The sequence below is a fragment of the Micromys minutus genome (assembly GCF_963924665.1).
Source record: "Micromys minutus genome assembly, chromosome: 19".
In the NCBI taxonomy this organism is placed as follows: domain Eukaryota; kingdom Metazoa; phylum Chordata; class Mammalia; order Rodentia; family Muridae; genus Micromys; species Micromys minutus.
The window spans coordinates 21,603,437-21,618,505 of record NC_137954.1 but is presented as its reverse complement, the minus strand read 5'-3'; the positions used below and the strand labels follow the sequence as shown (position 1 = coordinate 21,618,505).

Below are 15,069 nucleotides of genomic sequence, written 5' to 3'. Positions count from 1 at the left end.
ACCAGTGGGTATACAACTGAATATTATGTTTTCCTCTTCCCAGAATCTGTTAGCTGCCTATAGTTCGGCATAAGTTGTGGGGGTGGCTGTGTGAGTCCCTTCCCCACCCATAGCTGACTTTTGGGCTGGCCCAACTTGTGTAATGTCCAATACTAGTGTGTGTTGGCCATGGCCATGTTATGCTTAGAAGATAGCATTTTTGTAGGCATTGTCCCTATCTTCAGCATCCCATCTTCTTGCCACTCCTCTGGAGCACTCAGCTGTCCTTTGTTCTCAGTATCTTGTGTGGCCAGGACTGGGCTCTATTGTCTTTTTTTTCCTCTTAAAAAACAAAACTGTATTTCATGTTATTAAATGATTTTCATCTTTATGAGATGATTGGACATTTTCTTTTCATGACACTTTTATTCATTTCAAAATATCCTTGTGTTCTGGGATATACTTGATTGATACTATATCTTTTTTGACTCTTGAAGCAAGATCTTGCTTATTGTCCAGTCGAGTCTGTTGAACTCCTGGGCTCAGTTCATCTCCTGCTTCAGCCTGGGTAGTAACTGCTGAGTCAAGGACTCATCAGTATAATGAGCTATTGAGTATTTATGCAAGGTCAGATGTAGAAGAAAGAATAGAGCATTTTCTATTACAAAGCAAATGAGTTTATAGGCTTCATATTGAATGTAGATAGAAGGAAATCTTGAAATGATCTAAGGCAAGGCATGCTAGGGATTAGTGATATCCACTGTAAATATATATCATTTATATTTTTTACTTAATATTATCAGTGGAGTCTTACTAATCCTATTTTTTTCTCATAGAAGCTGTGCTCTCGAACTTTATAATTACAGAGGGACTGACTAGTTGGTAGGTAGCAACATATCTGCCTACTTTAGAGTTTACATTTTGTTTTGTGTTAGTTTCTTTTTTTTTTTTTTTGTATCCCATTGTTGAGGTTACATAAGTGTTGAACTTGTACTGTGCAAACTTCATAATATTTTACATATGTTCTGATTTTCATTTATCCCTGTATTTAATCGTAGGTAATTTAACGTCTGTGAACTAAGAATCCATTGTCCAAGAGGAAAATTAATTTATTTTAATCTTGGCTAATGAGAAAGGACATGTATCTTTTGTAGTACTTGTTATCCAGTAATCTTTGTACTGATAGCTGTCCACGCTTCCCTTTCTTTTGCCTTCCCTACAACCTCATGCAAACCAGAACTGGAATTTGTGATGTCACCTTAGAACTGTGTGGAGTATGTTGAAAATTTCACGTGCTATTCCTCCTTTCCAAATATGGAACTGGTGACTGGTTACCTGTTAAGAACTTTCCCTTGGATGGGCATTGAATTCTCAAGTAGAAAAATATTATATGGACCATTGGACCTATTAATTATCTTCCTGCCCTGGTAAATTTTTTTAAAAAAATGGATCACCTACAGCAAAGCTAACTGTTTTGTAGCATTAAAATAGCACATTGCTCTTTTGAAAGATTGCTTTTGCCTGCTCAGAGCAAGCAGAGTGCTGTGAGAAATTAAGCCTTTGTGATTGCAGTTCTGTAGTTGTTCATGAAGGGTTCCAATCATCGCCTCTCGGCATTCGGCCATGTCTGGAAGGCTCAGTTCTAGTAACAGTGCCTAGTGTATGTTTTTTGAGTGTTGCATGAGCCACACATGCAAACAAAGCTTTTTGTTTTCACATCTCCCCTTACTTTATCCTGTTGCTACAGGCGATTTAGGGCACTGCTGTAGGTAGGTCATTCCTGTGTAAAATGGACATTAAAGGAGTTTATTGTCTGAACACCACCTTCTGGGTAGAGCTGAGAACACCCAGCTTAACCCTTCAATAAGTGAAATGTGTCTTCTTAATGCCTCAGTCTTGATGATATGAAAGAATCCTGGCTAAATAAAGTATTTTTAGTCCCTGTCTCATACTATTTATGTTTAGATTGTGCCATATAGGGAAATGAAGATTTTTTTAATATTTTAAAAAATCATGCTTCAATGTATTTTCCATTATTAAGCTTCCAAACTGTTATTACAAAACGTGCATGAACTGTATTATCAAATGGGGGAAATTATAATATGATTTGCACTCCAGGCATAACCTATCACGTTTTCTCATTTTTCTGTCTGTCCTAATGGTGCTGAGCTGGCACTATTTGCTAGATACTGTCTTATGGGCTTTTGATATTTTGGTTTGGGATATAGATTTGATATATACATTTGGTGTATTAATTCATTTGATCATCCTAGTAGTCATAGAAATCCAGTTCTGACAGTCCCCCTTTACTGAGGAAACGGGCACAAGACAGTGAAGTAGTTTGTGTGAAAGGCCACACAACTGACCGTAGCACTGGGACTTGAATTTGGGCAGTGTTCCTCTGGAACCTGGTCCTTAGCTCTCAGGCACTACCATGCCTTCCCTCCTACTGAAGCCTGTTTAGAGAACTGTTCAGGGTCTTGCTGCTGCAGGACAAACATCCACCCTTTCACACTGTTCCTTAGTTTTTTCAAAACCAGGATCATCTAGTTCCTGCTTCCCAAACCCCATGTTTCCTGAGGTGCATGTGTATTCTGCCTCTCCCCATTCCTTTTCTTCATCCGTTTCCTCTCTTCCCTCCTTTGCAGTATTGAGAATTCCCTAGACTATCCCACAGTGCCCTCACATCTTCTCTGCTTGGAGGACTTTTGTTCTGCCTCCGTATCCCTTTCTAGGTCTGGGAAGTTTCATGACACTTCAAAGTTCTCCCAGTGTGCGTCTCTCATTGAGTTCTGTCAAGATGGAAACTACCGTTATGTAATTGGTTCCATAGACTCTAAAAGTGAAGGAGAACCCACCTTGTAGAATGAAGGAATATTTTCAAACTGATTACATAGCAATGGTTCTCACACTCTCAATGTCTGTAAACTACATGGATGATTATTGATTCTATCATATGTTCATCATCTAGACACATGTATTGTTAATTTTCATATAGTATTAGGGTGCTTTAGTAGGACTGATTTTCCATTTTTTTTTTTTTTTTTTACTAGTAAAATCCTGTTGCTTAGGAACACTCATCTTCTGTGAGGGTTCGAATATGTAAAATCCTAAACCTTTTCTATGAAAATTTTAGGTGAAATGTATTTTCTAAAATGTGATTTAAATCAGCGAGCCAGGCATGGCAGTTCACACCTTTAATCCTGGCACTCAGGAAGCAGAGACACGTAGATCTCCAAGAGTTCAAGGCCAGCTGAGGCTACATAGTGAGACTTGGTCTCAAAAAACAAAAACCAAACAAACAAAAGTACTAGAAGTGGGCCAATCAAATGGCTAATGGCACTGGGTAAAGGCACTTGTACCCATGCCTGATTGATGTGAGGTCTCTCCTTAGGACCCCAGGATCTTATAGGAAGGGAAAACCCAACTACTGCCTGTTCCTCTGGTGCCCACAGCACTCACTCACACCTGAACAAGTAACATCACAGGGCAAGCAGCAGGGACAGGCCTATACTAGAGGTAGAGCAGGGCAGCCTGCTAATATTCTGTGCTGTAAATCAATAGAGGAAATTAATAAAAGTATAGGGGTTTTGGTCAGTGATTATATAATATGCTTCAGAAACCAGGTAGACAGCTTTTTTTGACGAATTCCTAATGCATGAAGAATATTATATCTAATTGTTTGGAGTTCATAGAATCTTAAGAGATTTTCTTTATTTTCTTGATGCAAGGCATTAAAGGAATGGTTAGAAGTGATACATATGGAAGTTATTTGTATATTGTCAAGACATACATAAGTTTACACATAATTTCATAAACCTGTGTTCTGAAAAGATCTTAGTTATTGTTGGTGTTGCACTGACCCCCACACCCTTGCTTTTACAGTTTCCCAGTTGTAGTGTTGTGTCTGCTCCTTGTAGCAGTTCCTTCTGTTGTGTTTAATCGTCTCATGTGCTCATGGAGTGAGATTTCAGCTCCTTAGAAGTAGAAGGCTGCCTTCCATCTGTGCGTACAGCTAGCTCTGCAGCCATATTGCTGTTCCCTCCTCGGGCTCTTCCCGTTCATCTACCACATGGCAGTTTCCAGTCTTGGCCCAAGGCCTTTTCATTTGCCAGTGTATATTCTTTACCTGTGTCTCACCCCATTACTTTGCTTTGATATATACATGATCAGTTTCAGGCTTATTTGTTGAGTTAGTATTAGCTCTTCAGTTGTTGATGGAGCAGGAAAAGTAGGAAAAGTTCTACACAGCCTGTTCTTTCTTCTGGATACTTGATGTGAGTGTTAAGGCTAATACTTCATGCCAGAAAATTGAGAACATTGCATTTATATTTAGATAGGAATCACTGTGCAATCTCTTTGTAGTCTTTTTTTAATAAAAATAAGTTATGTCTATTTTGAGTTAATGTAATCATAAAAAGCCTTAAATTTACGATGACAGAGAATAACTAATTTACCACTGTTGTAATTAGCAGTCACAGTGTTAGTGACTAACTATGCAATAGCGTATTACCTTTTCTTCAGATTCATTTTACACAAAGGGAGTGAACAGTATAAATTTTAAATTAGTTTTTCACACTATACCTATCACTGAAGTGTTAATCCATTCCAATATGGAAAGAAAGCACATTTTGTGTGTGTCCGCATAATACGAGTGGAATATACTTCATCTTTGCTTGATGTGTTTTCAGTTTCTACTTTTAAACTTCTGTTTCCTATTTCTGTGGTTGACAGCAAAACACAAAGTTATGACAGTGTTGTAGCTCATGTCGTCTATGAAGTAGGACTAGGTTTAAACTTTCTCAGAATCTGTGGTATCTGAACATATCATTCTGTAATTTGTGTATAATAAATATCTTATAAAAATCCTACTACATAGCTTATAAAGAAAATCTTCAGAATGTGAGTACTTAATTGTTCCAGACCGTTTAACTGTCTGTCTGTCTGTCTACCTACCCGTCCACCTACCTATATGTCACAGGGGGTTTATTTTTGTTTGTGCAATAACAATGCTAATGTTATCAGTTAGTGGGTATTAAAGTTCACTTGATTAAGCTTTTCTTTCAGGTCTGAAATCTATCTGTTAGAAAGTCCTTGTGTGGTTTTGTGTATATGTGTGTGTGTGTGTGTGTGTGTGTGTGTGTGTGTATGACTGTGCCTTTGTTTACCCATGTTTGTAGTTGGTGGTTTAAGAAATAGAATCTTGATTCTTCAAATTAAGCTTCTATTTTGTGATAGTCTTTTATAGCGTATGGATCTGAGGGGATAGTATAGTTGGTATGTGCGCATGATAGAGCATGAAATTGGGACATCTCCAGTAGAGTGGCTGGAGTCCTTTGGAATTGCTGTGACATTGCTTGCTAAACTAAACAGTGGCTTGTGCCACATTGTTGTAAATGAAGAACCTAAGATGCAGTTGCCTTTTTCCTTGGCTGGAGAAGAAGTGTTTCTAGGGCCAGGTCCACGTGTGAACCTGGGCAGAAAGGGAAACCTGAGAGTGCAGACTCGTTACTGTTACTCAGCACTAATGAAAGGGAACAGTGAGCCTGGTGGTCATGAAGCGCCATCAGGAGAGATTGCTGTGATTCATTTCTTAAACTTCTAGCTCTCTGTCCCCAAGATGGCCATTACAATAATCACTTTCCCCAGGTCACGGACTGGAGAGACTTAGATCCTTAGTGTGTGACTTCTGTGACTCGTCCGACATGGTTGACACATTGCCTTCTCCTTCCTGTAATGTTTCATTCTTTTCCCTCTTAAGACATAATTTTTAGATACTCTATTCTGTTTATAAAATTATTTTATGTTTGCACATGAAAGCATCTCATCCATGGTCATTAATATAAAAACATGAATACACAGAATACAGAATTTTGAAAAATGTACATGTGAGTTTCATTCAGTTAAAGATACTCCCTTAGTTGCTATCAAAATGAAAATTTCCATTTAAATAAGCTATTTTTTACGTAACTGTTTTACAGAATATACTTAATCATATTCCCCTCCCCCAAGTCCTCCTAGACTCTCCCCGCCTCCCTGTCCACCCAGTTTCATCTCGTTGACCCTTTTTATTTGTTATTGTTTCTGTTTCACCACTTTCAGCCTGAGTTTGAGTTTTCCTTGTCCTATGCTCTTAAGGGTATTAATTTCTTGTTCTAGAGCTTTCAGGTGTTCACCGAGTTTTTGATGTAGGCGCTCAGTGCCGTGAACTTGCCTCTCAGAACTGCCTTCGCTGGGCCCCATTGGTGTGCCTGTGCTGCGGTTTTGCTTTCGTTCCATCATAAAAAGTTTACATTTCTTTCTTCATGTCTATGTTGCCCCATGATTTTCACTCAGTAGTGAGTTGTTGAGTCTCTGTGAGTTTGTCTGCTTTCTGTGGTTTCTAGTGATGATACCTAGGTTTAACCCATGGTAATCAGATAGACTGCAGGGTATCAATTTCAGTTTTTTTAAAAAATCTGTTGAGATTTGCTTTGTGCCCTAATTTATGATTCGTTTTGGAGAAAGTTCCATGAGCTGCTGAAAAGAAAGCAATATTCTTTAGTGTTTGGGTGAGATGTACTATAAATGTCTGTGATGTCCATTTGGTTTATGCCATTACTTAACTATAGCACTGGTTTTTGTCTATTGGCCTGAATGACAGTCTATGTCTGTCTATTGATGAGAGTGAGTTAGTTAAGGACCATACCTCAAAAAACGAGACCATAAGATACTCTGACTTCCTTCTTGCCTGTTTATATCTCGTCTTTCCACAGTCTAGAGAACTAGGGAGACCCTGGGTCCACACCGAGACCGAGTTCCTAGATAATGGAGGTGAACTGGAAGGAGGCTCTGAGGCCCAGCCAAGTGTGGTGGCTCTGGGCTCACTGGTAGAGAGCGATTCAGGATCCTACCTAGCTTTGGGTCTCTGGTAGAGGGGAACCTGGGTCTGTTCCAAGAGGCCAAGCCCCTAAAGGGATGGAGTGTCCTGGGGGGGAGGGACCTGCAGACAGGCTGCACAGGGACTAAAGGTCAATCTGGAGACACCTCAATGGAGGGCAGGAAGGAGGAGAAAGCTCTGCGTCTCTGGTAGCGAGCTTTTCTGAGTTAGAGAGGAATGGTCTTCCCTTCCTCATCGAACTCAGTGGCATTTGATGGTAGAGCCTCATGACTAAGTGAGCTGAGTCACTGTAGTTACAATTGTGTATTATTAAGGAAGTTGGAAATAGTTCTAGAAGTGCGTCTCTTTGTTAAGAGAAAAGTTACACATTTTATTTACGTAAACCCATGTGCACTCCTTTTAACAGTAACATATTCGGCGTGCGGCCGGTGGATTATACAGACAATGAAAATATAAGATCATTATTGCTGCTGCCAGAGAAGAATGAATCATTCTCAACTAGCCAGTGCTCTGTGGTAAGTGTGGAGTCTGCTTTGCTACATTTAGATGTCTTTTATTGAACGTGGTTGTAAAAGGAACAAAATAGGAAAACTTCCAGTTAGCAGATAGCTTTCATTCGCTGGTCACTAAGCACTGCTAGAGTACTGACTATGGACTCAAAGACAGAATAAGTCTATCAAGAAATTCTTATTGGACCCTTTGTACTTCAGGCAGCAGCCGTACGACAGTGAATTTGACTAAAGCAGCTCTTATTGCAGCAACTCCCCAGTGAGAGGTAGAGAGGGAATGGTCAGAGAATATGTAAATGGAGAACATGCGATCATTTCAGAAGTGGGTACGCAAGTGTAACTGGGTGAGGTGCTAGGCTCCTGAAGGACACTGCCTTAGTGAGGGCCTTTTAAGGAACAGTTGAAACCAAGGTGAATTATGAGAGGGAGGCAGTGAGGGGGCACATGAAGGACATTGTATAGAGACCCTCAAGCTGATGAAGTGGCTATGCTTGAAGATTCCAGAGTTTGTTATGGCTGGAGAACAGAGACCACCGAATGGTTTCAGTGCGAGTGTGGCAGGGTTAAGGCTTGTTCTCAGTGTTTGCTGTTTTGACTTACAAAAGGGAGTATGTGAGAGTGGAAGGAATGGCACGTAGGGTTGTGACATGCGGGAGTCAAAGTAAGTGCATAGCGTTGAGGGTCTGTGGGAAGTAGTGTGGTTCAGTGTGTGTTTTGCCAGCAGTATTTTCTCTCGGACTTTCTCTGGTGAGTGGGAAAGGAGCAGAAGGAGTCTCGCTGGAGCCATAGGATAGTTAGTGCCAGTTCCTGGCACAGGGAGGCGGACCCTTCATCTCTGTTCCAATTGTAGTCTATTGAAAGAACTGTTAATAGTGATTGGATGTGTGAGCCTGTGAATTGGACAAGAGGTACAAGCTAGAGCTGGTGGGAGAAAGACCCGTTCTTTGGGAAACCATAGCCAATTGGAAGGCATATGTGTAAAAGTCTTTTATAAATTGTAATATAATAAGAACAATGAAATAACTGTACAGAGGCTGTAACATGTGCAGTAGGATCAAGGTTACTTCAGGAACTGTCAGGAGGAACTTCACAGAAGGTGACAGTATCTGAGGGAGAGAGCTGATGGATGCTGTCGTGGAAAATAGCAGAAAGCTTCTAATCTGAATGTTATAAAGAATCATGACTGTTATAAAGACCACCCATTGTCACTTCTGACTGCACTGAGAACTCATGTTTTTCCTTTACTTGCTGTCCTTGACTTAGTGTCTCTGTTGTTACGGATGTGCCTTGGGCCTATAGGATGGCTGCTATAATTCCAGATGTGACATTGGTCAGCTGGAAGACATCAAAGCATTTTGTTGGAGCCTTTGCTGAGCGTCTTCTTGTGTTTTATTGTTAGAACTGGCTACATCTTCTGGTGCCTTCATCGTGAATGTCCTCCTCTCTCCTTCTCTTCCACTTTACCAACTTTTTCCCCACCCCACCCTCTACTGTCCAATCATGTATCACCTTGACATCAGCCTACAGATTTGTGGCTCAGGAACCTAACGTGTAATAAAGTCTGGGTAAGTGGAGGTAATAGATCATATGTAGTTGTTAAAAGGTAAGGTCTGGGATGTGATACCCATAGTCACCATCAGACTCCACTAGCTCAACCTGACTGTCTTGTTCTATCAAATATGTTCCCCTTCAAGCCCTGTGTTTAAGCTATTTTCTTTACCAGGAATAGATGTGAGGAGCCAGGGTTCCTATATCTTGCTTCCTTAACCCTTCAGACCATATTGTTAATGTCAGCTATTTATTTATACTAAAACCAGAGTCTTATATTTACTGGATAAGTAGTCTACCCATGAGCTACAGCCCCAGCTCCATACCATTGCTTAAAAGCAGCAACCTCCCAGGGCTGCCCCCTGCGCCCGCCCTTCATTTTCCTTACCCTCTGATGAAACAACATCACACACCTGCTCTAGTTTATGTCTCTGCCCCGTTAGAATGTAAACCGTGAGAAGGCAGGGACTTGTTCACTGTAACAGGTCTTCACCTGGAGAGCAGCGTGGCAGGTATTGAGTGCTCACTTACATGTGTGTGGATTCTGTGAGCGGGTTTTCAAGCCTGGGAGTGGTGGGTGTGTTGCATGTTCTACCCCACATGCTGTACAAAGGAGGCCAGAGTAGACATATTAGTCTTTCAGCTGTACTGAGGAGTGCTTCAGGGACATTGTAGAAGGGTGAGGGTGATAAGTGGATACAGTTTAATTCATTTGTGTCTCATTCAGAACTGTGCTTCAAGTAAAACTTGGTGGCTCTGCCTTGCAGCTGAAGCAACCTCTGCTCTTACTGAAAGCTTCTTGCCATGTCAGTTAGGGGTGTCTCTGCCCACGGTCCCTTACAGCAACACGTTTATCTTTTCTAGTCTTTCCTGATTCTTTAAGATTTTTTTAATTGTATTTGCTATTTGCTTACATTTAATGTGTGAGTGTGTATGTGACTAGATGTAACCTTACTATGTGCACATGCGGAGGCCAGGAAACGGGCCACAGGAATCACTCTCTCCTGCCACTCAGACAGGATCAGACTCAGATACTCAGGCCTAGCTGCAAGCTCCTTGTCTCCCCGAACTCTTTTTAGCCCTGCTTTCAGATGCCTTAACTCCATTAGTCTGATACATTTATTAATAACAGTAATTTTATCTATGAAAGTGCCATATTGAATTTAAGTTTATTTAATGTCAAGGAACATAATCACTAAGTTTCTATGAAGTGAGGGTATTACCTCCAGATTTATTTGAGCATCCTGGCTTTGACAACACCTTATTGGAATTAAACCTCCAGTCCCTATGATGTGTCATCCCAAGTTGACGTGTGACTTTGGCTGTTGTTTACTTTATGTTTTATTACAGCATTCCTTAACCATAAGAAATTAGTACCAGGTTTTCTGTTTTATGCAAATTGTTTATAAAGACTACAGTAGGAAATTCATGACCCACTTTGATACTTCCCTTGGTTGGCACAAGTAGTATTGTATGCTATATTTAGAAATGATAATTTCACTCTTGTGTTTTATGCAAAGAACTAATTTACGTAAGGCAGAGTCGTGTAAATTGAGAAGCAATGTGCTCTGCAGAGCTTTCATGATGACACTTACTCAAAGGACAGAAACTTTTGACAGTTGACTTTTAGTATCAGTGTAATTGAACAGTTTTGAAAATATTCTGAACTATTTTGGGGCTAAGGAGTATTTACACCTTAGATTTGACTTGGCTGTTATTAGTACTCTGACAGAGACTGGTAATACCCTTATATGGGGATCTGTGTGTGTGTGTGTGTCCAGTCAAATCTTTGTTATCTGAACTGTAAGGAAATAATTTATCTTGATGGTCTGAAGTGCCAAGTATTAACATTTAAAAAGATGATCATGATATTTTTGTGTGCTTACTATATAGTAGATCTCATTTAATTCATTTTGAATGAATTGAGTCAACTGTTTATAGATTAACCAACAGCTTAACTGTCTTATGTATAGGGAGTCTGAAGAAGTCACCACTTTTCTGATGTGAAGTTAATGTTTAAGTACAGACCCCTCTTATCTAGTTGCTGAGCTGAGACGGTGCCTTTACTGTTTTTTCTTCATGCTCTGCAGAGCCTTTGAAGGCCCAGCCTTCCAGTGCACGTTTGCACTTACTGCATGCAAAGGCCCCGTGTCTTCTGTTGTATGTGGCGTCTTGTTTCTAACACGGCAGTGCTGGTTTCGCATTCCTTCTCTTTCACAGGCAGCTGTTGTCTGAGTCTGTTGTAGTTCTGTTCTTCGTCTTTGGCTGCTCTACTGTGTCACTTCCTCTGAACCGTCGTCCTTTTGTGTCTCACACACATCTCTCACCTCTGTCCTTCCCTCCCTGAGTGAGTTTAGCTGATAATCCCATGGCACTTGTCTCTGCAAGTCAGCCTTTCTTTCTCAGGAGCAGCAGGGAGCCTCCTGGTTGTTCATCTACTTCTTCACTCCTCAGTTCTTTGGCTCATGTTCATTGCTTTGTTTCAGGGTTAAAATTTTATTTTCCTTCTTTAGAATTAGTGCTGAATTTTCAAAATAACCTTAGCTTCAATTGAATAGTCTAAATGTGGGTTTCACTTCTTGGAGGAGGGATATGAAGTTGGTCATTTTAATGGCTATTTTAGGTTCCTGGGAACAGAATGAAATTATGAAACCCTCTGTGAATGTAGTTCAGCGTCAGGGAAAGCAGTTTGCTGTTTGGAAAAAGCTGTTTCAAATAGCATTGACTTGGTAGGAAAATGAATAGAAAAATAGGTATTCAAATGCATTGACTGATACCGGCTCTGACTCACTAGGAATTACTGGGGATTATTAACTGAAGTAAGGTAATTAATAGGACTCTTATCAGGTGAGAGTATGCTTTCTCTCTTTTCCTTCCATGTTTTTACCATGGTGCCTATTCTTTTTTCATTAACAGATGAATACCGGGCAGCGAAAGAATAGGCCACTGGTACTCATAGGCAGTGGGCTTTCTTCACAACAGCAGAAAATGCTCAGCAAACTCGAGATAGTTCTTAAGGCTAAAAAGTGCGCTGAGTTTGACCGCACAGGTGAGGAGGATGTTCTGTTTTTTTTTTTTTTTTTTGGTAGAAAACAATTTTACATTAGTCTCTTTAAAGAATAACCTCTGATAATGTATATATGTTTTAAGCATTGGGTTGTGGTTATATATTTCACATCTTGTAAAATGTTTCTTTATACTTTATGGTTTTAAAGTGTGCTTAAGAAATGTAACGTTTATTTTGTTTGTTTTCGTGGGACTGGGGAAGAAACCCAGGCTGTGCAGGTGCTGAAAGCTGGTGCTCAGGGCTCAACTCCACCCTCAGCGGGGCAGGAAAGTCAGGCCCATGCACATGGTGGGACAGAGCACTGTCAGAGGGACAGATTTTTGAATTTGTTTATGATAAATTATAGTACACTATCATACAAAAAATCATTTGAAAATTGCTGAAAAGTTTGTATTTGTTAATAATAACCATTTTATGGTGTGTTTTGTGATCTTATTTTTCATGTTAATAATGGCCAGGTTAAAAAGTACTGAATGAAAGAGAAATTATTCTAAATGTAAAAGTTGCCTTTGAAGCAAACTTAAGTGTCAGTTAATTAAATAGAGTTAGCTGGTTATAAAAAGAGGATTGTTTTCTTTCTGTTTTCCTTATTGCTTTGTTTGTATCTTAGTAACTCATGTCATTGTTCCTGATGAGGAAGCTCAGAGTACTTTGAAGTGTATGCTTGGGATTCTCAATGGATGCTGGATCCTGAAGTTTGATTGTAAGTACTGGATTTGGGAGGGTTTCTAGACTATTTAGAACATTTTTGTCCTTTGAGATAGTTAACATTTTGAAAAAGATTCACGTATCATTGGTGCCATTCAGATTTTTAAATAAATATGCTCTGATTTTACAGTAGCTTTATTCAACAATACCATGCATATTAATAAAGAATAAATATAGATTGATGTTGATGTTGAAGTCTAAATAGTTCATATTAATGTTAAATTGTTCTTTTGACAGAATATACTCATGTTTTAAATCCATTGCTTGGTGTATCTGTTAAGTGAAGTTAGTTTGTTTTTCAGTCAAGATTTCTAAAGTATTACCCATATAATATTTTTTAATTTTGTGACTAACTCAGTTATTTTAGGCATCTGTTGGGGAATTGACTGATTTTACCTGATCTGGGTGTTTCCAGCAGCCATTACCTAAGCCTCCATGCCCTGTATCCCGGTTTCTCTCTGTTGGCAGTCAAATGCTGTGGTCACCCTCAGAGCTGCCGTCTACACCACCTACTGTAGCCAGATGTTATTCTTAACCTTGTATCATTTAGGATTAAAAAAAGAAAGCGTATTCCTAATTATTATCTTCCTTGTTTATTTTTTAGATTGAATTTTGATTACAGCATTTCTACCTTTCAGCTCTCCAAATGGTTTCACATACCCTCCCCATTCCTGTTTACTTTCTGTTCCTTCGTACCTTTTGGTATGCTAGCTAGAGTGTGATGGCAGATGTACCAACTCGGATTAAGTACCTCTTTAGAAAGCTAAGTGGTTGCAAAGGACAGGGAGTCTTACAATCTGCAGCCACGTGTCTTGATATGCCTCATGCTCAGGAGTGATTGGAGGCCACCATTTCCCAGGCCTGCCACACACAGTTGTGCACATGGAGCTGCTCTGTACTGTGATGGTCTGCAGATCTTGTGCTAGAGCTGGACGCTAGCATTGGATGGACAATTGCAGTCTTCTGTAATGGTAGTCATACCAAAGCTGAGGAATGGGTCTGTTGTTTTTAAGAAGCACACTAAAATAATTGGTTTTGTGCTCTGAAGGCCTTGTGGTAAAATGATTATCAAGAACTTAAGTTTGAAGTTGATTTGATCTGGAGAGCAGTTTGATGTCAGCCGTTGATATTCATATCCTCTTAAAGCCGGCTTCTACTTCCTCCTTACGAGTATTCTTGAGTGTGGTTCTCTGTGAATGAGTCCGCGCCTCTTTTCTCTTCATTCTCTCTAAATAGTTGCTTCCAGTCAAAACCAGATTGAGAAGAATGTTTGTGTGAATTGGCATTATGTCTGGTTTTGACCTATATTTTACCTTTCCTGTCTATAGTAAATCTTTCTGAGTCTCAGTATTTAAAGAGATAAATGCCTCCAAGATTATGCATTCTTTTGTACCACACCTGGGCCAGAACCACTAGTTGCCAATGGCTAGAACTAGTCAATTTTCATAATAACAAGATCTTACCAATAAAGAAATCATGTGGAATATTTAGGAATCTGATGCTTCTGAACCTTGAGTCCGTTTCTTCAGAATTTGCTGAACTGGCATTTGATTATATAACAGGCAATCCATTTCTATAAAAGCTACCTTCTGTAGGAAATGTGAGTTTTGTCACTTTAATGGCTTGGCCATGTCATTTTTATAGAATCACTGATGGACTCAGACTGAGTTAATAGTGTGTTATTTGGTGATCCTCACAGTAGTGAATATCATCCTCTAATACGGATGGTTCTTTTAGGATAAAAGATGGATAGGATCTCTTATTGAAGTTCACATGTTCATATTTTTTAATATAGAGCCCAAAGAGAAATAAATTCAAAGTTTGAGACGAGTATTTAAGTAGTCACTAGGTCACTGGGTTTATAAAAATAAGCTATAGGCTCTCAAAGTCTGTGTTAACAGGATACCTCAGTCTCTTTTCTGTGTCAGGCACCTTGATTAATTGGAATAACTATTTATAAACATTAATGTTAACTTTTTGTGGTATTTTCCATACACGAAATGAATTGAATAGGAAATTTCATTACGCACATGTCCTTATGTGTGAAGTCAGCTTGACATCAGGCATCTTAGCTTCACGTCTTCCTTTTTGAGACAGTGTCCTGGATTTTCAGTGAACCCCGCTCAGATGAGCTGGACTGTCTCCCCTACATCTGGACATCCCTGTGTCTCCAGCTATTCCCCACTTGGTTGGGCCAGGGCTTCTCTAGACTTCTGTCCATGAACCGAGCGAGGAAGAGCCCTTTAGTATCGTTTTCTGCTGGGCTGGTTCGTTTGAGTTATGGACTCTAAAGGCAGACACTAAGTAACCTCATGATCAGCTTAACAGTCATTCTTTTCTATCAGAGGTGCTTTTTAAAGTGGGCTTTTGAACCTGTT

General features: G+C 39.7%; 1 protein-coding gene across 4 annotated transcripts in view; it reads left to right on the top strand.

Annotated features, from left to right (window-relative positions):
* BARD1 (BRCA1 associated RING domain 1) overlaps positions 1-15,069 on the top strand; it is a gene marked incomplete at both ends in the record, with an annotated part of 58,987 nt that overhangs the window by 30,223 nt on the left and 13,695 nt on the right. For 3 of the 4 annotated variants that reach the window (XM_080932784.1, XM_080932783.1, XM_080932782.1), the window contains 3 exons: positions 7,266-7,374; positions 11,833-11,965; positions 12,594-12,686. The exons of the other annotated variant lie outside the window; for it this stretch is intronic. In XM_080932784.1, the coding sequence (XP_080788910.1) occupies positions 7,266-7,374; positions 11,833-11,965; positions 12,594-12,686 (335 nt within the window). The remainder of the gene's footprint in view (positions 1-7,265; positions 7,375-11,832; positions 11,966-12,593; positions 12,687-15,069) is intronic. 4 annotated transcript variants of the gene reach the window in all.